The 24,341-nt window shown below is 39.7% G+C and overlaps 1 protein-coding gene across 2 annotated transcripts in view; it reads left to right on the top strand.

Annotated features, from left to right (window-relative positions):
* Nucleotides 1-24,341, top strand: part of DNAH5 (dynein axonemal heavy chain 5) — a 214,577-nt gene that overhangs the window by 43,263 nt on the left and 146,973 nt on the right. The window contains exons 18-30 of one of the 2 annotated variants that reach the window (XM_088023719.1): nucleotides 4,201-4,366; nucleotides 4,997-5,236; nucleotides 6,687-6,877; nucleotides 6,966-7,053; nucleotides 9,702-9,835; nucleotides 13,685-13,886; nucleotides 14,454-14,689; nucleotides 15,827-16,045; nucleotides 17,090-17,152; nucleotides 17,444-17,682; nucleotides 18,442-18,682; nucleotides 20,793-20,992; nucleotides 23,926-24,079. In XM_088023719.1, coding sequence (XP_087879845.1) covers nucleotides 4,201-4,366; nucleotides 4,997-5,236; nucleotides 6,687-6,877; nucleotides 6,966-7,053; nucleotides 9,702-9,835; nucleotides 13,685-13,886; nucleotides 14,454-14,689; nucleotides 15,827-16,045; nucleotides 17,090-17,152; nucleotides 17,444-17,682; nucleotides 18,442-18,682; nucleotides 20,793-20,992; nucleotides 23,926-24,079 — 2,373 coding nt within the window. The remainder of the gene's footprint in view (nucleotides 1-4,200; nucleotides 4,367-4,996; nucleotides 5,237-6,686; nucleotides 6,878-6,965; nucleotides 7,054-9,701; nucleotides 9,836-13,684; nucleotides 13,887-14,453; nucleotides 14,690-15,826; nucleotides 16,046-17,089; nucleotides 17,153-17,443; nucleotides 17,683-18,441; nucleotides 18,683-20,792; nucleotides 20,993-23,925; nucleotides 24,080-24,341) is intronic. The other variant, XM_088023720.1, reaches the window with a different exon arrangement.

A 24,341-nucleotide genomic window follows, 5' to 3' on the forward strand; every position in this document is an offset into this window, starting at 1 on the left:
GAGGCTCCCTTATGCTCTCTCGCTCTCATGAGGGGCCACACAGAGCTCACTCTCTTCCCAGCAACAAAAATGCAGCAACGTGTTTGCAACATTTCTGTCCGGGGAAGCCCATGGGAAACTCAGTGCTTGAGGTTTTTAATGGGTCTGGCCACACACATAGGCACCCTCTGCCTAGCATGGACCCAAATTCCAGGTACCCAGAAGGAAGACAGGTTTGCAGCCTTAGCCACACTGTTTACATGGGCCGTGTAGGCAGAGTGAACCAGTCTTACCGGCTGGGGAGCTGTGGGAACCTTCCCGACATTCGGGCCCCCAGACACCCGCCAGAGACCAACCTGGCATGCACAACTGCAGTCTCAGGCCTGTCCTGGTAACCCTTTCCTGCATATGCGGTTATCTTTAGTTTACATTAAATTACTGTTAGATAATCAAAATTAAATGTCTACATTTTAGAAATTCCTGTTTCCTCCTTTATTCAAACTCATGAACCGTGTCTAGACCCCAAATTCCCCTAGGTCCCCTGCTCATTTGTCATGGTCTTGCCCTCTGGGCAAATCACTTGGCTCCATAGTTTTAATATTACCCCTCTTCTTAGGATTATTTTATAAAAATGTTTCTTTTAAATGTAAGCTCAAGTTTTAGAATATTTTTAAAAATGAAAAAATAGTATTTTTACCAGTTAGACTGCCATTGTTATAATTTTTGTGTATTGCCTACTTACATGCCTCTTAACAAGGTTGCGAATGGTGTTTTCCTCTCCCACTTAACATTTTTTCAAGAAATATTTTTCATGTTGTTATGTGGCTTTCATGGTCACCTTTTTAATTATGGCTTCAGAATATTCTGTTGAGTTTATGTACCTTAATTTACTTACTTGTTCCTTGTTGCTGGACATTTGGATGGTTCCCAAAGTTGCCAAGAGTTGCAATGAATATATTTATAGGTATCCTGTTTTTCCCCTCAAGGAGTATTTCCTTCTTCAAAGTAAAATTATTGCATCAAAGAATGTGGCTTCATTTAATAGCTCTTAATATTTGTAGCCAAATTGCTTTTCAAAGGGATGGCACCAACTTACAATGCCATCAGCAATGTGATAGTACCAATTTCACTATCTTCCAACAGGTACTGTTTTATCATAATTTTAATAAATTATAATAAAGATTTTATAATGAGGTATATCATAAAACAAATTTATTATAAATAAAATATAATAAATTTATAATCATATTATAATTTATTATAATTTATTACAATATAATTATAATCATATTCTAATTTATTAATTTTCATGTAAGTAGCAAAATCATAGAACCTAACTTTAATTTGCCTTTTGATTACGAAAATCAGTGATTACCGATTAAGTGAATGCTTTCCCTTGAATTTGTTTACCTTTTATAATTCATTTATTCTTCAACAATTTTTATGGTGCTTCTATGCAAACCACTGTTTGGGGATACAGCTGTGAGCAAAACAGATGAAATCCCTGCCTTCATGGAGCCCTTTTCAAGTGCAGGATACAGAAGAGCAAACAAACAAAAAAGCCAATAAATCAACAACAAGTTAGGTGGTGATGAGCTCAGTGGAGAAAAATTAAAAGGGTAATGAAGAAAAGGAGTATCTGCCAGAGAGTTGTGATTTATGTTGATGGACAGGGACGACTTCTGTGATTACGTTTGAGCAGAGGACGTGAAGGAGCAAACCATGTGAATAACTCTGGGGAAGAGAATTCCAGGCAAGGGAACAGTAAGTGCAAAGGCCCTGAGGCGGAAATTTGTTATGGTAGTTTGATGGCAAGGAAGATGTTGCACTGAAGTTTATCTAGTATGTTCTTATGCTGAGGGGGAAGGAGAAAGGGAATGGCTAGTAAGCATAGTATCTGGGGAAGCAGGGGAATCTGTGATTTAGAACTCAGGTTACATGATTATTCTTAAACAGAAGGGAGAATACTGCATTCAGTGAAAAAGGAGGAAAAGGGGTTGATGATGGAGGCCGCTTTGTCTTCTGGGTGAGGGCATGCGCTCAGGGAGTTGAGTGAGTCCCTGTGCCATTTGCTTTGTGCTATAGAAATCAAGGTCATTAGCTGAATAGGTGGAAGAGGATGGTGTAAAGATTCGAGGACACAGCTGTTATGGGGCCTGGTAGAGGAACATGGCTATAGTCCTGCAGAATCATTCTTGAGTAGTGTTAGGGCCTGACTGAACTTGGGGCCATGAATTCCCAGTACAAGGCGCCTGCATTGCCTTGACCTGTGTACGCAAGCGGAGAGGTTTGGTTAGCTGGGTCATGTGGGTTGGGTTTCTCCTGAGTGGGGCGTTGGAAGGCATTGGAGTGATGGAGGTAAAGATATTGGCAAAAGAATGATTGAAGTGAGAAACCAGTTGTTAGGAAACGGTATGTAGAGTGAGAGGATTTTTTTTTTTTTTTTTTTTGACAGAGAGGGAGAGAGAGAGCGAGAGAAGGAACACGAGCAGGGGCAGAGGGAGAGGGAGCAGTGGGCTTCCCGTGGAGCAGGGAGCCCGATGCGGGGCTCAATCCCAGGACCCTGGGATCACAACCTGAGCCGAAGGCAGACGCTTAACGACTGAGCCACCCAGGCGCCCCTCCATCAAGGATTCTTGACTGAAACAACTTTTACTGCTATGGTGATGGTCATGTACAGATTTTTTTTTTTAAGATTTTATTTATTTGACAGAGAAAGACACAGCAAGAGAGGGAACACAAGCAGGGGGAGTGGGAGAGGGAAAAGCAGGCTTCCCGCTGAGCAGGGAGCCCGATGCAGGGCTCGATCCCAGGACCCTGGGATCATGACCTGAGCCGAAGGCAGACGCTTAACGACTGAGCCACCCAGGCGCCCCGAGTGAGAGGATTTAAGATACGACTTTAAAAAATATTAATGATCTCTCAGAGAGCAAGGAGCCGGTGTCTATGGAATGAGATGAACGAGCTTGGCAAATGTAGATCTTTTGGTTAGGTGTGATTTGCTGACCAGTAATAAAAACAAACACTTTCTGAGTACTGACCAGTCACTATTCTAATATTTTACATGAGTTATCTTATGGGCTATTCCCAAAAACATAGGTAGGTTCTACCATAATTACCACTTTTCAGATTGGGAACCAAGGATTTCCCAGAATCATGCCGAGCTAGGATTTGAACCCAGGAATTTTGGTGCCAGAGTCTATACTTGTTCCTGGATGGTGCTAACTTTACCCTATCCCTTATCCAGTCTCTGACCTGCCTTTTTTTTTCATAACGGTCTCAAGGCTAGGGATGGTGGTTGGTAGTTGGGTGAAGTTCTGAGTTGGGAGTGAAGCTCTTATTTAATATTTTATTTGATGATAAAGAAGTTTAATAGTTTATTTCAGGGCTCATCAGAATGTTCCTATGTTAATGGTATCAAAATGCCATGTGCTCTGCAGCAGTGGAGTGGAAGTGAAAGTTATTGTGATGAGGTAAATGAGGGTGAAGCTGACATTTGGAGGAGATGGTCCATGAGCACATAAGAAGAGTCTCAAGATGAGTAATGGTGGGGCTTGGAAAGGCACTGGAGACTGTGCCCAACCAACAGAGTCTATTATTACATGGGGTTATTGTCCAGCCAGGTGGTAAATCACTGACTGCCTGTATCATCTGTCTCTCTCTCCATCCATCCATCCATCCATCCATCCATCCATCCATCCATCCATCCATCCATTTATTATCTGCCTGTCTCTACAGAATCGATCCCAGTGCCCCAATCATATTAGTTTCTATTTGTTAAATCTCATTCTTGAGAAACATGGTATCTCACGAGAGGGGAGAGGAATCTCTGAAGTGAATTGGGGGCTGACTCTGGCTTGTTGCCAAAGGTGAGGAGGAGAGAAGGAAGGCTGGCTAGAGCAGACTGATGTGAGATAAAGGACACTTCATGGAAAGAGAGGCTGCTGGGAAACTTTCAGAAGTATTCTCCCCACTGTTGGAGGAGTAAGTGTAATTTCGGTCTGCCTGTGCTGCTCCAGTTGGTTTCCTATCTTTAATGAGTTCTTTTATGGATGCCTGGCCCTGGTTCGTGTGAGGATGTGGCCAAGCATCGTTGGAGGCCAAAATCCCATCTAGACACGGAATCTATGGCATTACTCTACTACTGTTACTGATGTGGTCTCAAGAGCTAGACAAACAAATATGAACTGTGTTAATTGTTTTTTTTTTTTTTTTTGGTAGGACCTTTGTGTAAAGGGTGCTCAGATACTAAATTTTAAAAGCTCATTAGTGGAGGAAGCAGTGAATGAGCTAATAAATATGTTGCTGGATGTGGAAGTTCTATCCAAAGAAGAAAGTGACAAAGTGTCTAATATGAATAGTGCCGATTCAAAAAACGGAAGTTCGGGTAAGAGATGGAGTCATGGAAGGGGTCTTATTTTTCTAGGACATTACTGAAAACTAAAATTTCATTTCTATATAGTGATTGATTTCACACTTCTGTAAACACTCTCCCAATTTTTAAAGGACATTTATAAATCTGAAATTATGATTCTGAGCATATTGTCATTTATCCCATTATTTTTCGTTAAACTCTATGTGCATGTACCTTATCAGTAGAGTAGGATGGATGGTGGGTTGGAATTCCCATTGGAATTCCCTGCCTATACTAAAGCAAACCTTTTGTAGGACAGATGAGGACACTGAGAGGCAGGGAAGGGAAGTGATTCTCCCAAGGCTTTATGGCCGTTAATGGAAGAGAGAGCATTAGAACCCAGGTCCCTGAGGTCTGGTCTTGCCTTTACAGCCATAGCTCCTGTCTCTCCTCCTGTTTCCTCACACCAAGTAGGAGAGGCCTCCATCGGCCCACCCGGTGCCCTAATTTCTTCTTCCTATTCTTTGATGGACTCGCTTTCTAGGAAATCTGATGTTTACATATTATTCAACTTGCATGTAATTATCTTAATTTTCTTCTCTTTAATTGCAGTAGATGGTTCTCTCTTTTTCCATCTCTCTCAATCTTCTCATCTCGTAACAGCAAAGAGAGAAGAAGGAAAGTCCGACACCTTGACCTCATCCCTTAAGGCCCCGGCAGGCCTCCTGCCTTTGGCGACAATCCTGAGAAAGAAGAAGGAGACTGAGGTGTTAGAGGAGGAAGCCTGTGGGTTGCTGTCCTATTTCAACCACCAAAACATGGATGCGCTTCTGAAAGTTACAAGGAACACACTAGAGGCCATCCGCAGGCGTATTCATTCCTCCAACACGATGAACTTCCGGGGTAATAATTCCACACAGTTTACCTACTGCAGCCCAGGCATGTTTGCTGCTTGTGTGTGTATTCCTGTTATTTTTAAATAATTTTAAAAATCCACCATTTATCGAGAGCCTCCTTGTAAGTTTATACTTTATGAACTTTGATTATCCCAACAGTTCAATGAAGTAGATCTTATTAGTCCAAAGCAGAACATTTCTTTACTATTTTTGTGTCAATTTAGTACTTTCCAGCCAGTTTGTTCATTCTTAATACAATCATCTTCTCTTCAGCACAATTCAGAAATGGGTGTTGCATTTCCCAGATGAGCCACAAAAATCCATCAAATCTAGAGACATTTTGAAACTAAATTTTATATTAAAAATGAAAATCATTATTAATTAAAATTGCAAAACGATAGGGTAATAAACCCTATTGGTTTTGAACATTGGCGTTTAAGGGGAAGCATCTCTAATACTAATTAAAAGCAGATGAATAAAAGTGGGTACATTGAAGGAATTTTTGATTGGCAGCATGGAACAGTGTGATAGGGCTTTTATTTAACACAGGGATATTATTAGAATTTATCAAGCATTGGTTGATATGCTGAATGTTAAATCACACGTCTTTCCCAACTTTATATATTACAGGTATTTCCAACTATATAAAGTTACACACACACATCCACATTTATGTATTTATGCCTGTACCAATACTTATACCTATATGCAACTTTAAAAGCCCCTTGGATATAAATGATGAGTTACACTTTATCTCTTCTCCATTCTTTAACTGCTCCCAGTTTGAATTATACGCACTGTGGTAGAAAAGGCATATGTTTTATGTGAAATTCCAAACCGGTTATTTGTTTCTGACTTTGGCTAATTCTGATAGCTCTTCTTGTTCTTCATGCCTCGCTTCTTTATTCTACATTTAACTAATTTATTAGCTTGCTGGTGTGTGGACAGTATCATTTTCAGTATTTTAGATCACAGTTCACATTATTAAGCCAGATTCCACATAGTGGGTGGCCTTTTATGGAGTAGATTGTATCAGCAGAAAATGTGTCAGGGTCCACTGAACTGCTATTACATTGAGCAGAATGAGTTACTCCATAGTTTTCATTCATCCCCCAAATATTTGTCTGATAATGGAGTTCCTATGTATTGTTCTAGGTGCTTTAATTTTCCTGGCTTAAAAGGAAATAAACCCCATTTTAAATTAAAAAAAAAAGGGGGCGCCCGGGTGGCTCAGTCGTTAAGCGTCTGCCTTCGGCTCAGGTCATGATCCCCGGGGTCCTGGGATTGAGCACCACGTCGGGCTCCCTGCTCGGCGGGAGGCCTGCTTCTCCCTCTCCCTCTCCCCCTGCTTGTGTTCCCTCTCTCGCTATGTCTCTCTCTGTCAAATAAATTAAAAAAAAAAATCTTAAAAAAAATAAAAAAAAATAGTAAGGCTTCCCTCATTTGTGTTAACTCAGACAGTAAGAGTACATCTAGGATGAAGCAGAACAGCCTGCCCATTTTCCGGGCCGACATCACTCTGGCCATTCCCAACATCACCATGGTCCCTGCCCTGGAGGACATACAGCAGACGCTGAACAAAGCCGTGGAGTGCATCGTCAGTGTCACCAAGGGAGTTCGACTGTGGAGCAGTGAGCTGCTGTCCAAGGTGGGTGTGGGATGAAGGCATCATTTTATATGGAAGCTGCTGCTTTTATGGATGGGACTGAGCTGAAAAATATCCTTTTTCTTTGTAGAAAAAGATGCAGGAGAGAAAAATGGCTGCTTCACAGAATAATGAAGATAGTCATTCTGATGTTGAAATGGGAGAAAACGAACCTCAAGGTGAATGTTCCTTTGGTCCTTTTGAACCATTCATTGAAAACCGGCATTGAGGGAGCTCAAATGGATTTTTTCCCTCCATGCAAGTCTTAAATCAGTGTTGATTGGAATATTAATCTACGAGCCAATTTTAAGTTAATATACTATAAAAATCCATGTATTTTAATGACTCCATTGTAAATCATGTATCTTTAGTGTATACGTCACAGATGGGGCTGCCTCAGTGATTTCTGGTCCAGTGTAATGCTAGGAACAGGGGGGTAAGAAGGACTTTAGTCTCACAGTTTAAAGAGAAACTCGTCATCCTCACAATGAGTATTTTCTGACATTTAGGAGATATTTTGTATTTTAACCCATTATGTGTCCTGTTGTGCTGACATGTGATTTTTGCTGTGTATCTCATGGCTTTCATTTATATTCTGCAAAATTAGAGAACATATGCTATCCAAGTTGCTAATGACATTAAATGTTGCCTTTAGTCCTGCAAACTCTTTCTAAGGCAACCCTGCAAAAGGCAGACCCCATGTAATTTTCAATTATTGCTCATCTCCCCTGAATAATAAATCAACGAACCATGAGAAGAAAGTGAAGCAGGTTCCTCTTTAAAATAGTCTGTTACTGAGGACGATAAAGATAGCTCAAAACAACTTTGCCCACGACTTACAGTATTATTTATTTAAGCCAAAAAAAGCATATGTTATTGTGTTAATTTCAATTTTTATATTTTTTGGAAACATAGCTTTACTTCCTAGAATAGTTTAAAATTCAGAATTTTCCAAGCTCAAAATATGCTCAATCATGAATTATATCTGAAATCGCGAAGAAAAAATGCTTAGTGAAAAGCTGTATATATATTTTTGTCATGACAAAAGAGTTAAAAAAAGAAATTGCCAAAATTTACGAAGTGCAGTTAAAACAGCACTTAGAGGGAAATTTAAAACCTTAAACATGGATATTATAAAAGAGGAAATACCTCAAATCAATAACTTAGTCTTCTATCTTAAGAAAATTACCTTCAAGTTTACTGATTTTTTCCCCTAGAGACTGAAATCTGTTGAGCTCCTCTCGTGAATTCCGTTTATGTTCTCCACCTCAGAATTTGCAGTCGACTCTTGTATTTCTGTCTCATTACTGGTATTCTCTATTTTGTGAGGCATGCTCATTACACTTTCCTTTAATTCTTTCAATTGGGTTTTCAGTCATTCTCTGAACATTTTATAACAGCTGATATGAATTTTGTTTAGTAATTCCAGTAGTTGGGTTTTCTCATGTATAGTTTCTATGGACTGCTATTGTTGCTATGTGTGGACACTGCTTTTCTGTATCTTTACATGGCTTACCATTTTTATTTTTGTTGAAAACTTGATCTTTATTTATTTATAAAGATTTTATTTATTTATGAGAGAGAGAGAGAGAGAGAGAGAGAGCGCACGAGCAGGAAGAGGGAGAAGCAGACGCCCGGCTGAGCGTGGAGTCGGCTTGATCCCAGGACCCTGAGATCACGACCTGAGCGGAAGTCAGACGCTTAACCTACCAAGCCACCTAGGTGCCCCCAAAACTTGATATTTTAATGTGGCAGCTCTGAAAATCTGCTTGTCTTCACCCCCGGCCCCCCCGGCCCCCCAAGAGTCTGTTGTTGTTACTATTTGTTTCATTATTGACTCTACTGACCTTCCTGGACTCATTCTGTAAAATTAATCTTTCCTGTGGTATGCACTATTGTAGTCTCTGGTTGGTTAGTTTGAAGGTCAGCTAATGATTGCACAGAGATTTCCTTAATCCTTTCAACCGGTAAGTCTTACACCTTTTGCCTAGGAATGGTGTGGATGCTGGAGCACCCTGATAACTCAGAAGTTTTCAATACCGCCTTAGCTTTTATTTTCTTGATTTTGCAAAGCCCAACTAAAAGATTGAGGCATTTTAGGTCTTTCCTGGGCATGTGGATAGCTCTGTACAGATGCATGACTTTCTAGAGCCCCAGGGGATAGGTCAGGGCCTTACAAGATCTGTGGATCTCTCATTCCCCAGATCTTTAATTTTTTTGGTCAACCTCTTCTTTGCCTCAACTAATATCATTGTATCAGTCATCTGTGAAGTTAATTGTTGCTGATTGTTTTTTTAACAAGTGCCTTGGTGATAGGGATTTTTTTTTTTTTCCTTAGTGAGTTCTGAATCAGGTCAAGTAATGATAAACTCTGAATGGGGCTTTTCCAGAGAATCTCCTGATGGGTCCAAGAGTGACAATTCTCTGGGGCTTCTTGCAGAGCTTCCAGTGCAGTCTGGCCCCTCTGGTGACTGCTAGGCTGCAGCTGTGTTTCTCAAGGCTACCACATCCCCAGTGAGGGGGCAGTGGGCCTACGGAAGTTAAAACACCTCGAAACCCACTATTGTTACCACAATTTTAGCATTTTTTTCTTGACTAAAGGAGCACCACTTGGCTTGTTGCCCGCTTTGGTTAGTGTCCAGAGTCCTGAAAAAATTGACAAATGTTCCCCATTTTCAGTTGCTTTTACAAAGAAGCAGTCTGTCAGAGGTCCTTCTTTTACAGAAATGTCTTCCTTTCAGAAATCCCCTCATCGTTTTAAAGCATGTTCCCTATGCTTTTGGTATAAACTTCTCTCTCTCTCTTTTTTTTTTTTTTTTGCTTTTAGATACCTTTGAGATAGCATCTGTAAACTTACCCATTCCTGTGCAAACCAGGAACTATTATAAGAATGTGTCCGACAACAAAGAGATTGTGAAATTAGTCTCTGTGCTTAGCACAATCATCCACTCCACCAAAAAGGTATGCCAAGAGGACTTGTTGTCAGAGCCCCGCGCTTTACCATGTGTACCTGTGTTAGGTTGAAGGTCTCAAGCTTGTCCTACACGTAGCCTGAGCCTTAACCACTGTGCCTTTCGGGATGGGGGGGGGAGCTATGCAAACTGACATGTGCTCAGCAGAAGTTTGTAGATTGCAAGGTGAAAAAGAACGATTATTCCTGTGTTTCATATTGTGTTCTGTCTAATGCTGTAAACCTATGTATTTACTTAGTTAGTACTAATAGACCTAATCATTAAAAAATTTGATATGTTTCAAAGCAAACTGGTGTTGCAATTCACTTTCAGAGACTCAGTGATACCAGTACTAACTAGTATCATTTGAAACATAATAAGATTTAGAGTCAGTTTTTCATATTTGTGTAGTCAGGTAAACCTCCTAAACTATCAGCTGAAAATTTATGTGTTTTGCCACGTGGAAATAAGATAATAAGGAGAACAGAGCAAATAGAAGTGTTATCGGTACAAACTTATACTTGACAGGGGTATAAATTCAGTTTAACTTTTCTTCCAACCTGCTCCTCTCTCAGCTTCCCTTTTTTTTTTTTTTTGTTCAGGGGAATCAGTTCTTGTCAGAAAGATTCAAAACCCTGAAGACAATTTCTACTTAAAAACAATCTATATTTACACTGCTCCTAAGACCTGTTGACTCTTTAAAAATGTCTCTCACTGTTGAGGGAGTGGTTGTCACTCAGCAAATACATCTTTTCTGTTAGTCAGTTCTGTTAGAATGAGCTTCGTTTGTTTGAAAACATTTTGAAAAGCTGCCATTTCTATAACCATGTGAAGAAATATTATTAAGTTTAATTTTAATGTGTTCCTGAGGGAACTGGAAGCTTTTGCATTTATGCATTTTCAATTTTCCCTTCTTAATATATTGAAGGTCCTATATTTAATTTTGCCCTAGGGACAGTGTTCACATAATTCAATTTAACAAATATTTATCTAGTGCTTAGTTTATCAAGCTCCACAGAAATGATAAAGGTAAATAGTCTATGATGATAATTAACATTCAGATATATTTTCAAGTGTTGTAGTAATCATGGAAAGTATAATAAAATAAATCAATAATGAAGCTCATTACTTTCTCTGAATATAAGCAGCCATGATTATGAAAATCAAAGGGTAAGTCATAGTAGTCAAAATTAGCATACTGTTGGCAACAAAATGCTTATCTTTGTGTTATTTCTGTTGCGCTTGCTTTTATATTATATGAAGGAAGTGTGCAAATCTCAGGCACTTAGAATAACTCGAAGGACTTTTTCCAGATTGACGAGATGGACAAATTGTTTCTGGAAGAATAAATACACACTTAGTCATCATACTGGACATGGCCAGTGCTCCGCAGCCAAGGACCCTCTGGGTGATTCTGCCTCAGTCGGGGAAAATCCTGTGATTCCCAGCCCTTTTTTTCTTGCCACAGCTGATTGGATCAGAATGTAAATCTGACCCACATTGAGCAGATCCGTAGGCTAGCCATCCGCTGACAACACTGCCTGTCTTGAAAAGATGAGCTGGACCGAACCATCGAAATAACCTTGGCAGGAAAAATAACTTAAGCAGAACAGCTGTACCCATGCAATTCAGGCAGTTCTTCCTTAAAGCTCTAGATTACCTCCACTTTATTTTATTTTTTTAGAACTTCTGAAATTAAGTTTTTAATTCCAGTATAGTTAACATACAGTGGATTACCTCCATTTTAGAAACTTCCAATCTAATAAAGAGCGACGCTGTCAGAAAAGATAAATGAGAGTCTAAAACTTATTTAGTTAGGGTATATTCTTAATATTATAAAGTCTAAGATGTTGGAAGAGCTCAGGATTCTGGAATTTCTACCCATATTCAGGCATCTTTGATAATCTGTAATTCATTCACCAAGACATCGTATGCTTGCGAATGTCTTCATGCTGTTGCAGTTCATCCTGGGTATGCATGTCAGCATCTCAGCCCATGCCAGGGAATCGGTTTGGTGGGGATAAGCAGTGGCAGGCTTAGCTTTGTGCATTTTCATGAGTGGGAAGTCTCAATAGCTATTAAACCTGAAGTTGTGAGGGACATTTTAGCTGCGTGTGGGGAGTGGTAGAGTAAAGCTGCTTGGTTTTCGAACAGGTTGGTGAAATTTACTGAAATGATTGGGCCATTTAGAACGCTGTTGGTAATGTCATATTTTTTCCCCCAAATAATGGCATTTTTCATTCCATCTCAGTTTAAAAATTTTTTTCTCATTTAGATGTAACTCTGAAATTATAAGCCAATAGGAAAAGTTGATTCCCAACAGGTATGAACATGAGAAATGAGGAGCCAGATCTTTAATTATTTGTAGATGATAATGATTATGTCATGTAAATCCATGAGGCTAATCTGAAAAAAAAATATAGCCCAAAGAGAGTTAAGTTAGTTGTTAGTTGAAAGATAATTATAGGCATTTCTGCTGTAACGCAATAAACATATTCCTGAAAATCCTCTTTTGCGTGGATTATGAGAAAAACAGGCTTGAGGCAGGCAGTCGAAACCTAGGAAATTTTGTTAACCAGTGTGGTTACAAAAACTATGACAATCACAGTAAAATATCTACCCATTTAATAAGGGTAGAGTAAATAGAGAACTTTATTATCAAAAGGTTAGAGAAACTTGGTGGAAACGTGGGAGTGAGAAACAGTTGAACCTGCCGAGCTACGGAAACAAGGATAAAATACAGAAAGATCGGGTCGGACTGTGCAAAGAACATTGTCAAAATGAAGTGGTGACCAAATTGGCCCCAAAGGAAAAAGCTGTGGAAGGGTTGTGGCACACAGGATTGTGCCCCTCCGTGGCCTGCTGCTTTAGCTGGTACAGAACAAAGGGCTGGGAGAAATAGCATTTGATGGGACCTCCTCATTATGTTGGCATCCTTCTTTAGTTACCAAATGTGAGTGAGCCGGTATCACTCACAGAGGCACACTTTATAGTAAACAGGACTCGTTATTAAAAAAATCAATTTTTAAAATGTATATGCCATCCATAGCCAGTTATAAAAATAGTGGAGAAAGATCCTGTTTACAATAATCATTTCATTGAAAAATACCCAGGAACATACATGATAAAGAGTGTGTGAAGTCTCTATAAATCTTCCCCTAAAAGTGAACAAGTAATGAAAAAAAATGAGAAGATTTGGAAATGCATACTGTGTTCCTAGATGGGAAGATTTAACATTCTGCAGATGCCAATCCTAATCCAGTGGGTTTATACATTTTATGGGATTCCATGCAATCTTCCAATGAAGTTTGATGCTGGATATATTCTGTTTGCCCCTCTAGATCTTATCTCCACCCTCTGATCTTAGGGAAAAAATTAATAGATTTCCATTGAGGCTTCCAATAGATTTGACCAATGAGAGAGTCATGGGGGAGGTCTGATGCCGGGGAGTGGCGTGGAGGGAGAGGGAGGGGACGAGAGTGACCTCAGAGTGATTTCTCCCATAGCACCCTTGGTGTGGTATGATTTTGAACTGTGGTTTCTGAACGAAAGGCCGCTCCAGTCAGGAGGCTCTTGTCCAAAAGAGTCTTCATGGACTCTCTTTTTCTAGTTTCTAGAAACTGTTCCCCTCTCCTTTTGGCTAGGAAGGCTAACAGTTTTGTCATTACTACTCTTGACTTACCGTGTCCATAATGTACCTAATTCCAGTTCTGTGGCATTTCTAACTATTCACACACCTCACTACTTAAGCGTTTTAATAAATCTGTGGGACCCACCAGCAGTTGAGCAATATTCACTTATACCATGATGCCATTTCCACATCTTTCCTCTCAATGCAAATCTGTTATTTGTATTCTAGGAAGTTACTACGTCTATGGATGGCTTCAAACGCTACAATCATATTTGGCAAAAAGAGAAAGAAGAAATGGTTATGATGTTTATTACAGAAAACCCCTTGCTCTCTGAATTTGAATCTCAGATTCTCTATTTTCAAAAGCTAGAGCAGGAAATTAATGCCGAGCCGGAGTGCATCCATGTGGGTGCTGTTGCCGTGTACACAGGTTGGTTCATTTTCCTCATTTTCAGGCAGTCATAATAATTCAACAGTATTGGTCTGTCTCTTTACCTAGATTAGTATTCCAGAGAGTTCTAGCTATCTTTAAGATTGTCGTTTTATGGGCTTCAAGTTTTAAGACCAATTTGTAGATTTGTTTTTAATTCCTTTCTGCATAATTATATATTCTGGACTATTTTGAACATTTTGCTGCTAAACCTTGAAAATAAATGCTAATTCAGAGAAAGAAGATGAGCATGTTGTATCTGGAATTAAAATTTACCCTTCCTTTAATAGATAATTATAAACATTTGAGGCTTATTTCCAGTAGTTTTGATAATGTGCTTTTTTTTAGCATTTCGAAATATGTTCTGAATTGTTGTAAGACAAGCTTTATAAATATGAATGAATATATAATAAGTAGGAAAATCTAATTTTTTTTTCAGTTTGATTTTCTTATGCACTACGGGGCTATAAATTGCAAAATATTTATTATTGGTGAACAACAGCACTCTTGTCTTTTCATACTGGTTCAAATTTTTCAAACTGATCTGTGGACATTTGGGTTTGACAGCTGACTTGAAGTTCATTCTGACTACTGAGACAAAGGCCTGGATGGCTGTCATTGGCCGTCACTGTAACAAAAAATACAGGAGTGAGATGGAAAACATCTTTACACTTGTTGAAGAATTCAATAAGAAACTAAATCGTCAGATAAAAGACCTAGATGATATTCGGATTGCTATGGCGGCACTGAAAGAAATCAGGGAGCAGCAAATCTCCATTGACTTTCAAGTAGGACCTATTGAGGTGACTGATAACCGTTTGCTCACTTTGGAAATATCTCCACATGTTGAGTGATATTAGAACCAGCAACATTGCTGGGGGTTTAAAGAGGACGCCCAGTAACTGACACCCCTGTTTGCCCCTGTCTGCGAATTCAGGCAAAACTGTAGTCAAGTAGTCAAGATCAAACAAACACCTAACTGTTGTCAAGATCAAAATACAACCTTTATTCCTGACAGAACTTATTTGGACAACGTGGCTTAGTGTACAACTCCTGTATTCCCATTACCATCCAAATCCATACACAGACACTATGGGCTTGTGAACACTATATCCCAGAATTGTTGAGCCAACTCCCGCATCAGAGGCAGCGTTGGAAACCTGCAGGCCCCTCTGTTACCCTGCTTTACTTTACTGGTCCTGGGGTGCAGACCAGAGGATGCATTCAAGGAGGAAGAAGAAAGAGGGAGAAAGGCACTGGGCTAGGTTTGTCCAAATCAACAGTCTCTTCCCCAAATTAATGATTAGGTATTCATTCCACCTGTATGGGGAGAACTAATGGTTGGAGAGGGGGTAGGGCTATTTAGGGAAAATCCTTTCTCATGAAAAGCAATTTTAATCTTTTAGCTAGGAGAGTAGTCTAGGATTTTGCATCTTGAGGGCAATGACTTGGCTCAGGTTTTGATGTGCAAGTTCCCTCTGTGTCTTACTGTTGGAACCTCTTACCAACACAACGGGACAGGATAGAGTTAAAACCCTGATTTATTATCCTAATAGTAGCAGTTAGATTATTTTATATTTTTCATTTATATGATATAATTTTGAAGTCTTGAAATACAATTTAGGGGCCTACATAAAACTACCTTTATTTGTATAATGATTTATAGTTTTTATAGTGTTTTTGAAATTCATTTAAAATGTTGTTTTTTGATATTTGCAAAAGTCCTGTGAAGCAGTCAGGGAATTCTCCCATTTTACAGATGAGGAAACCGAAGCTTAGGGGCTCAGTTGCTCATTTAAGCTTTTAGAGTTTGCAAGAAGAATAGTAGAACTCTCTGGGTAGTTTCCCTAACATTTTGGTCTTTTCCATTTTAATGCTTTAAATGCGTGTAGATTTATGCATCTGAGTAGCAGAAATTAAATTTTCCTTCTTTTGTGTAGGAATCCTATGCCCTGCTTAACAAATACGGGCTTCTGATAGCAAAGGAAGAAATGGAAAAAGTTGATACTCTGCGTTATTCTTGGGAGAAGCTCCTGGCACGTGCCAGCGAAGTTCAGAATGAATTAATCTCACTGCAGCCTGGTTTTAGGAAGGAACTTATTAGCACCGTGGAGGTCTTCCTTCAGGACTGTCAGCAGTTCTACTTGGACTATGATTTGGTACAACTCCAGCTTTTTCTGTTTGTATTTTTGGGGAAGAGTGAACAGAGCATGCAAAGTGTTTAAAGATTATATGTCAAGTTTAATGAAATTCCCTAGGAGTGGGAATTTTATTTTCATGACAGCAATCTAAGAAATGAGGAATTTAAAGAGTGCTCTTCATGTTATATCATTGGTCTGTTCTTGAGGCTGTTTGATAGCTTTCTAAACTTGTGTAGACAAATACTATTCACATATGGTTAAAACGGTCCTCCTCCTACAGCTTTCCTCGGGTCCACAAACACCGCAGAGTACCCAGCATGTGCCAGGCACTGTCCTTGGTGCTGAAGACACAAAGTAGCCAAGACGATTGGAGTTCATGTTTTGGTCATTCATTTATGAGTTTTAGTGCCAACTCTTCTATGGGAATATGTTGTATAATAAGACCAACTTCTAGCCAATTATAATATACTACAGAAAGGGAATATGTAAAGGGTACAGTCTGTGCCTATTATATAGGAAAAACACACCAAACCACAAAGTTAATAAAAGTTACGAGATTGGATCCATGCACTAACTTCATGGATGAAGAAGCACAGAAATCCACATATTGAAGGTGTTCTAATGTAGGAAAACCTGTTGGGAATGTTAAAATTATATGTCACTTTTCAAATAGATATGAGAATGGTAAAATCTGTGAGTTTTGTGGCATTAGTGTTTTAGTTCAAAACCGGCAGTATATGGGCTTCCTATAGAGTGCTTATTGACCCTTCTTTGCCTGTGTCACCTAAGAAATGAATAGTGCTTGTTTTTAATTTTCAAAATTTCTTAAAATTTAGAAATTGTGGTGTTAGTTGTGGTATTATTTAGAAGTTGCGGTATTTTTAGACTTGAAAATATTTCCAAATGAGACACTTTCTTGAGTCCTTTTCTACAATTAAAAAATGAAGTTTCCTGTCATTGATGTGACATGCATGCAGGCTAACTTTGATGTGCAAATACTTTGAGCTCATAAAATCCATAGGCAACATTTCATTTTATTTTATGTTTAACTTTTTGTTTCAGAATGGTCCAATGGCCAGTGGCTTGAAACCCCAGGAAGCCAGTGATAGGCTTATCATGTTTCAGGTAATCTTTTTAGTTTCTGTGACCATCTAAACAACCAAAACCTTAATGTGTTTTAGATACATACATTTTTTCCCCTTAATATTGAAAGGCCTATTGTGGACTATTTTAAAAAATGTATATGGGATGATTATAATTGGAGTTAGTTTCTATGTAATTGGTTACATTTATTTACTATTCTTACTTGCCTGTGCTCAGAGATCATACATGTTTGCTTATTTGCCAATTTTTGAAATTTACATGTTTACTCATGGGTAAATCATCTTGTTGAGTTGTCACTTGTGTTTTCTTTAGAATCAATTTGATAATATCTATCGGAAATACATCACCTACACTGGAGGAGAGGAGCTTTTTGGGCTGCCAGTTACTCAGTATCCTCAGCTTCTTGAAATAAAGAAGCAACTAAATCTTCTACAGAAAATATATACTCTTTACAACAGCGTCATAGAAACTGTAAATAGCTATCATGATATCCTTTGGTCAGAAGTGAATATTGAAAAAATCAACAGTGAACTTTCAGAGTTCCAGAACAGGTGAGAAATTAAATGTTAGCATGCCCAGAGCTATTGAATCTCAAATGCTTTCTTTTTTGATAGGCGGTCAAGTTCTCTTCTCACCCTCAGATGTTTTGCAAGCACATAGTGCTGCTTTGCTGTTGTCTGTTGACATTGCCCTTGTCAGACCCTATTTATTAATTACCCCTGTGTGGGCCTGGTGAGACAAGCACATCCTTTAAACATGGATGAATCTAGTCAGGGGCTTTTCTGCATCTTGGAGGGAGCTGATCTCTATTTATATTACACTTAACAACATTTGAGGTTTATGTGAGATGAGTTCCTGTAATAAAAGCAAGAGCCCTCTCATTTTTCTACATCCTTTTAAGTGTTGAACCCAAAGAAAATAGAGGGTCATTTGTTACATTTTTTTGGCTGACAGCCTGATATACTCTGTTGTGCTTTGTACTTAGAAGGCTCTTAAGGTATTAAGAATATTAAGGTATTTGTAGAATTGAGTTGAATTGGGAGGCACCTCTATCCTTTAAAATAATGCCTTTTTTTTCTAGTTAATTTTTATGAGGGAGTTGAAAAAAAAATCTTTCCTGGAGTGGGAGGAGCCGTTTACTATAATGTAGAAGTATGTTATATTAACAAATACCCTCTGAGTCATGAGATTTGAAAATGCTGTCGGTATTCAAAATGACTGTTTTTGATAGAAATGCTAGCAGGCCATCTTGGATTGGGTACATCCAGGCTTATCTTTGAATAACCACTCATGGTGGCTTCACTTTTCAGGTGTCGGAAGCTGCCCCGGGCCTTGAAGGACTGGCAGGCTTTCTTGGATCTAAAGAAGACCATTGATGATTTCAGTGAATGCTGCCCACTCCTAGAGCACATGGCCGGTAAGGCCATCATGGAGAGGCACTGGAAAATGATAGCTGCTCTCACTGGGCATAGTCTGGATGTGGGGAATGAAACCTTTAAGTTAAGAAATATCATGGAGGCACCTCTTCTGAAATACAAGGAGGAAATAGAGGTACAGTTGATAGAAAGCATGATATGGTGGTGGTGGTGGGATTGGAAGGTCCCATGGGATTTATTTTGATAGTATTCCTACATTATGGAATGTTGGATTAGTAAACCATACTAAGAGAATTAAAACTCTTTTCTGGGTATTCAGCTCTTCTTCCTTCAACAAATGTTTATATGACAGGTTTTGTGTTAAGTGCTGGGGGCGTAAAGATGCCTTCCTGCATTCATAGATCATTAAATAATTTGTGTACTGAAATAATTATCCAAATAATAGTATAGTTACAATATGTGGTAAATACCACTGAAGTAAAAGTATCTGCTCTATGACAGCCTATAGTAACAGGCTTAACCTGTTTGGGGGTGGGGGGGTGATAAAGGTAGCAAATGCTGGGGTGCATGTCCATGACTGCTGGGGGTGTGTGTCCATATGCTTGTGTGGCGAGGCAGGGAGGGGCTTGGAAATTTCAAAGAAGACAGTGTTAGGCAGGTGAGGCAGCATGTGTGAATGGTCTGAGGTGTGTTTGGGAAACCAGAGGAACGCCAGCATGACGAAGGTGTGTTATTGATTTTGGTTTTTGGACCAATGGGGAGCCATCTGGGAGACATACTTTGAGCAGAGATGACATGGTTGGAGTTGCATTTTGTAAAGATCACTGTGGTAACTGCGTGGAGAAAGGATTGGGGGAGGGCCAGTGGGAATGATGGGAAAGTCAACTAGGGGGTTATAAGAATATCTTAGACAAGAGATAATGGTATATTGGACAAGGGGGCAGGTAGTGAAGCTGGAGAGGGGAGAAAAGATTGAGGAGATCTTTAGAAGGCAAAGCTGTGTAGAATTTGGTGAGTGAGGGACCATGGTAGGAGAAACAAGGGGAGGGGCTAAGGAGGAACCCTAGATTTCCTGCTGAGAGATCTCAGTGGGTGAATGTGCTTATCATTGAGATAGGGAATTATTGGAAGGGAATCAGTTGAATGACAAGGTACAAATAACTTGATTTGGGGCATGAATTTGATATTTTACAGAATGTGTTTGGGGTTCCCTTGGTAGATGCAAGCACAGAGGCCTAGTAGGCAAGTGGATGCGGGTCTTACCTGGAGATGCAAAAGGTTGCAGGCATAGATGAGCTCATCCAGAGAGGGAGAGGGAGTGCAGCGTGAGAAGAGAACGGGGCAAGGGTGGGGCTTGACTAATGGTCTAGGAATAAATGTGGCTGCAGAGGAGACTGGGAAAGTCAGGTTTCTGTTAATTTCCTTCTCTCGTACTGCACTGATTTGGCTCTAGAGTTAAATCAGAGACACATTAAATTTTGAGTCTTTGATTAGAGTTTCAAAACTGAAAAGGTTATTACATTACCTGTTTTTTATCCAAATGGAGATATAATTGACATGTAACATTGTGTGCTGTATTGACTCGATACACTTATATTGCTGTATGATGGTCATGGTGGTGTTAGCTGACACCTGTTGTGCCACACAATTATCATTTTTTCTACTGGTGGTAGCAATTACGCTCTAGTCTATTAGGAAGTTTAATATCTACAAGGTCGTTTTGTTATCTATAATCCCTGTCCTGTGTATTGGGATCTCCAGGCCTTAATCATCCGCTGGTTGCAAGTATGTACCCTTAAACATCTCTCCTATTCCCCCTCCCCCAGCCTCTGGTAACTACCATTCCACTCTGTTTTTTGAGTTTGGTTTTTCAGATTCCGCATATAAGGGATATCATATAGTATTTGTCTGACTTATCTCACTTAGCCTAATGCCCTCAAGGTCCATCCACGTTGTTGCCAATGGCAGGACGTCCTTCTTGCTCGTGGCGGAATAGCATTCCATTCTTGCATATCTTTTCTGTCATCTTTCTTTCCGGAAGAGTTTGATGGGAAGTTTTACAAATTAAGGTTCTGCTGTTTGGTAATAGCTCTATCTTCATCTCTTTCCCTAATTGTATATCTATGTACACATGCACCATTTCTTATATTGCATTTTACAGATGGAAAAAAAAGTATAGGTACGTATGAAGCAAATAGTGAGGCTAGGACCTTTGCTGAATCTAGACTGTTCAAGAAGGATCTGTGACTTTCATGTGATAAAACAAGAGCTTGCAATTTTAATAGGACATCTGTATCAGTGCAGTGAAAGAGAGGGACATTGAGCAGAAGCTGAAGCAGGTGATGAACGAGTGGGACAGCAAAGCATTCACCTTTGGCACCTTTAAAGCCCGTGGAGAGCTCCTCTTGCGGGGAGACAGCACCTCAGAAATCATCGCCAGCATGGAGGACAGCTTGATGTTGCTGGGCTCCCTATTGAGCAACAGGTAGGAAGTCCGTCCGTCTTTCCCCTGAGATTCGGGAACCATCATAACGAACATTTAAAGGGAAATTCATTTTTAAAATGCAGCAGTAGCCCCCATAGAATTTATTTAATGTTAAAAATCCTTGTTGTAATTTTAGCCTTTGGCACAGCATGTATAATCCTGTTTTTATTTCATTATCCCCTATTTGTGGGATGTGTCTGAGACCATCAACTGGACAAAATAATGCAACATGTAATTAGCCACGTGGATCTTGCAGAACATTTCAACTTTGCAGTTGACAAGCCTTGCCACACAGCTGACAGCTCAACAGACTCCGGAGTCCAGGGGAAACGAGGCTGAGTTTTAGAATAATCGTTCTACTTGGGAAATCATTGTGCCAACATCTGTGGACTAGAAACTCTTAAGTTGTGTACATACTTTAATGAGATGACAGATTAAGATGGAGAATGAATTTAATTCATAAAGAGAAGTGAAACAGCACAGACCAGTACTAGTCTAACACTTCTATTTGACACTTACCAGCAAAGCCGTCAAGCTTTGGACACACGAGCCTTGGACTCATGAACTTAACATTTCCTAGGTTCATTGCTTCCCTTTGCTCTTTCTGAAATAGTTTTTTGTTCTCCAGCATCTTAGTGTAGCATGTGGGTATCACTGAGATATGAGTTTATTGCATTCTGTCTGTCAAATGTCACTCTATTCTGTGTGTATGTGTATCAATAATTTTAATGTAAGGATTAATAACCCCTTAATGCTGTTTGGATAAAAATTTCTCTTCTTCACATTTACTTCGTATACTTGAGTATTTGAAGTGAGTAATATGGAATATAAAATTAGATCTTAGAGATTTAGACCATTGGTAACCTTGACTCTGATCTGCTTAGGATTTGACAGTTTTAATGAATTTGGTTGTGATTCATACCCAAGTAGAATGAAGGATAGGTGGAAAATAACACACCCTAGGGAGGTGGAAAATGTACACGTATAAATTAAGTAAAAATTGTCTATGTGGGGCACCTGGGTGGCTCAGTGGGTTAAGCATCTGCCTTCCACTCAGGTCATGATCCCAGGGTCCTGGGATGGAGCCCCCGCATTGGGCTCCCTGCTTAGCAAGGAGTCTGCTTCTCCCTCTCCCTCTGCCTGCCACTCCCCCCTGCTTATGCTCTCTCTCTGTCAAACAAATAAATAAAGTATTTAAAAAATTATCTATGTTAGGGATTGGTCAACTATCCTTACCAATGACATTGAATCCACAGACAAGAGTTGTGCGAGGAACACATGTTCGATACAAATTTATTGAACACCTACTATGTGCCCTGTGTTCTTCTAGGTGTTATGGATAGAAGGGTGAATAAAACAAAGACTTCCATTGCTATGGAACTGCATTCTAGTGAAAAGAATAAATTAAAAAAAAAACCCCAGAAATATGTGGAATATTAAAACAGTCTGTTTCACAATTAAGACTATGGGAATGAAAATTTTATTCACGAATATGACTAATATTTGAGAAGACTTCAAGTCCATAGTGGGGGTCAATAAGGGAGAAGAAAAAGAGGGAGAACAGTGATAGTTAGTGTAATCGTGTAGGATTTTGTCTGCAGATAATGGAAGCACCACATACGACATTGCTTGCATCAGACTGAGGTTTGTGTGTCTCTTACATAAAAGGAGCTCCAAGGTTCATGAGAAGATCCACCTCATCATCAGGGACCCATGCTTTTGTCTGGCTCACTTTTCTGTCTTTTCCAAGTGTGGTCCTTCTCTTCGATAATTCCCCTCCCATCCAGTGCTGCTACTTCTCATCCAGGAGAGTGGTTCTCAGACTTGGCTATATGCTGGACACACCTAGGGAATTTACAGCCCAGTGCCTGGTTGAATCAGAGTCTCTTGGTGGGGGGACCCAGGCAGGCATGAGTAGTTTTTAAGATCTGCTGGATGATCCCGGAGGGCGGCCAAGGTTGAGACCTACTGAGGTGGAACAGTCCTGGGACTGCATTTTGCTGCAGAGGGAGGCTGGGAAATTCAGTATTGTAACTGGGCAGCTCTGTGCCTGGGGAGAAATGGGGTTCTCCATCCAAAGAGAAGGAAAAAAGACATTGCAAGATTACTATTGGTTTCTGTCTCAAGAAAGAAAAAGGGAAGCTAGTTTAACTGTCCGAGAGACTGAAAAGTGGCTTTCAGAGTGTCCATGTACAGACATGTAAGCCCTAACAAACACACACACACACACACACACACACACACACACACACACACACGTACACCCACACAAACACCAGCGTGTCGACATGAGTGAGTGGGAATTTGGAAAGAGATCCAGGAAAGGGGAGGCTAGAGAGAGTGCAGGGGTCATCATATTTGAAAATTGAATTAGTTGTATGGTCTCCACCAATGTCCCTGTAATTGCTCCATTTTATATGAAAAACCAGAGAGAGTCCCTGGAATAGGCATAGAAGGTCAGCAGAAAGAATATTATGCTCTTGGCTGTAGCAACAATGACTCAAATTTTATTACTTTAGAAGTTGGGTGGAGTCAAGTCTAATGCCTGATCTGCTCCTCAGATGACACGTCTTTTCCCACCTCTCTATGCTCTGGATCAAAAAAGAGCAAGTTGAACAATGTCCAATAAATATACGATGAATTAGTCACTTGGTAGCATCATTTTAAAATGCTGCAACAGGGGGCGCCTGGCTGGCTCAATTGGAAGAGCATGTGACGCTTGGTCTCAGGGTCGTGAGTTCAAGCCCCACGTTGGGTGTAGAGATTACTTAAATAAATAAATCTTAAAAAAAAAAAAAAGCCGGCAACGTAATCAAAGTCCTAAAGAAATAGGTAAAAATTAGGATAAAAAAACTTTTAGTTTGAAAACAACAACAATAAAAAGAAAACACACAAAAAAACCCCCAAAATGCTGAATGTATTTTTCATTTTAGGTACAATATGCCCTTCAAGGCCCAGATTCAAAAGTGGGTGCAGTGCCTTTCTAACTCATCAGACGTCATTGAGAACTGGATGATGGTGCAGAACTTGTGGATTTACCTAGAAGCTGTCTTTGTGGGAGGAGATATTGCTAAGCAGCTGCCCAAGGTTTGAGAATTTTCCTTAGGATTTCATCAGGGTTTTAAGGTAGAGAACTATCTGCTAACTAATAATTCCTTTAAATATGCAATAATATCTCAACTTCTGTTGAGCCACACCCTTCCCGTTCTTTTTGTTGTTGCTATTGAACTGTTTTTCAAAGAGAGAGCAATTGTGGAGAAGAAAGGCTGTGAATGCGAGAGAACTGTGCCATTTTGTAGGAAGCAGAGGGTTAAGAAAACAAAGGACGAATGCCTGCATAATTGGTACG

Source organism: Eumetopias jubatus, unplaced genomic scaffold, assembly GCF_037043125.1.
Source record: "Eumetopias jubatus isolate StellerSeaLion01/CBP00866 unplaced genomic scaffold, mEumJub1_p1.0 scaffold_5, whole genome shotgun sequence".
In the NCBI taxonomy this organism is placed as follows: domain Eukaryota; kingdom Metazoa; phylum Chordata; class Mammalia; order Carnivora; family Otariidae; genus Eumetopias; species Eumetopias jubatus.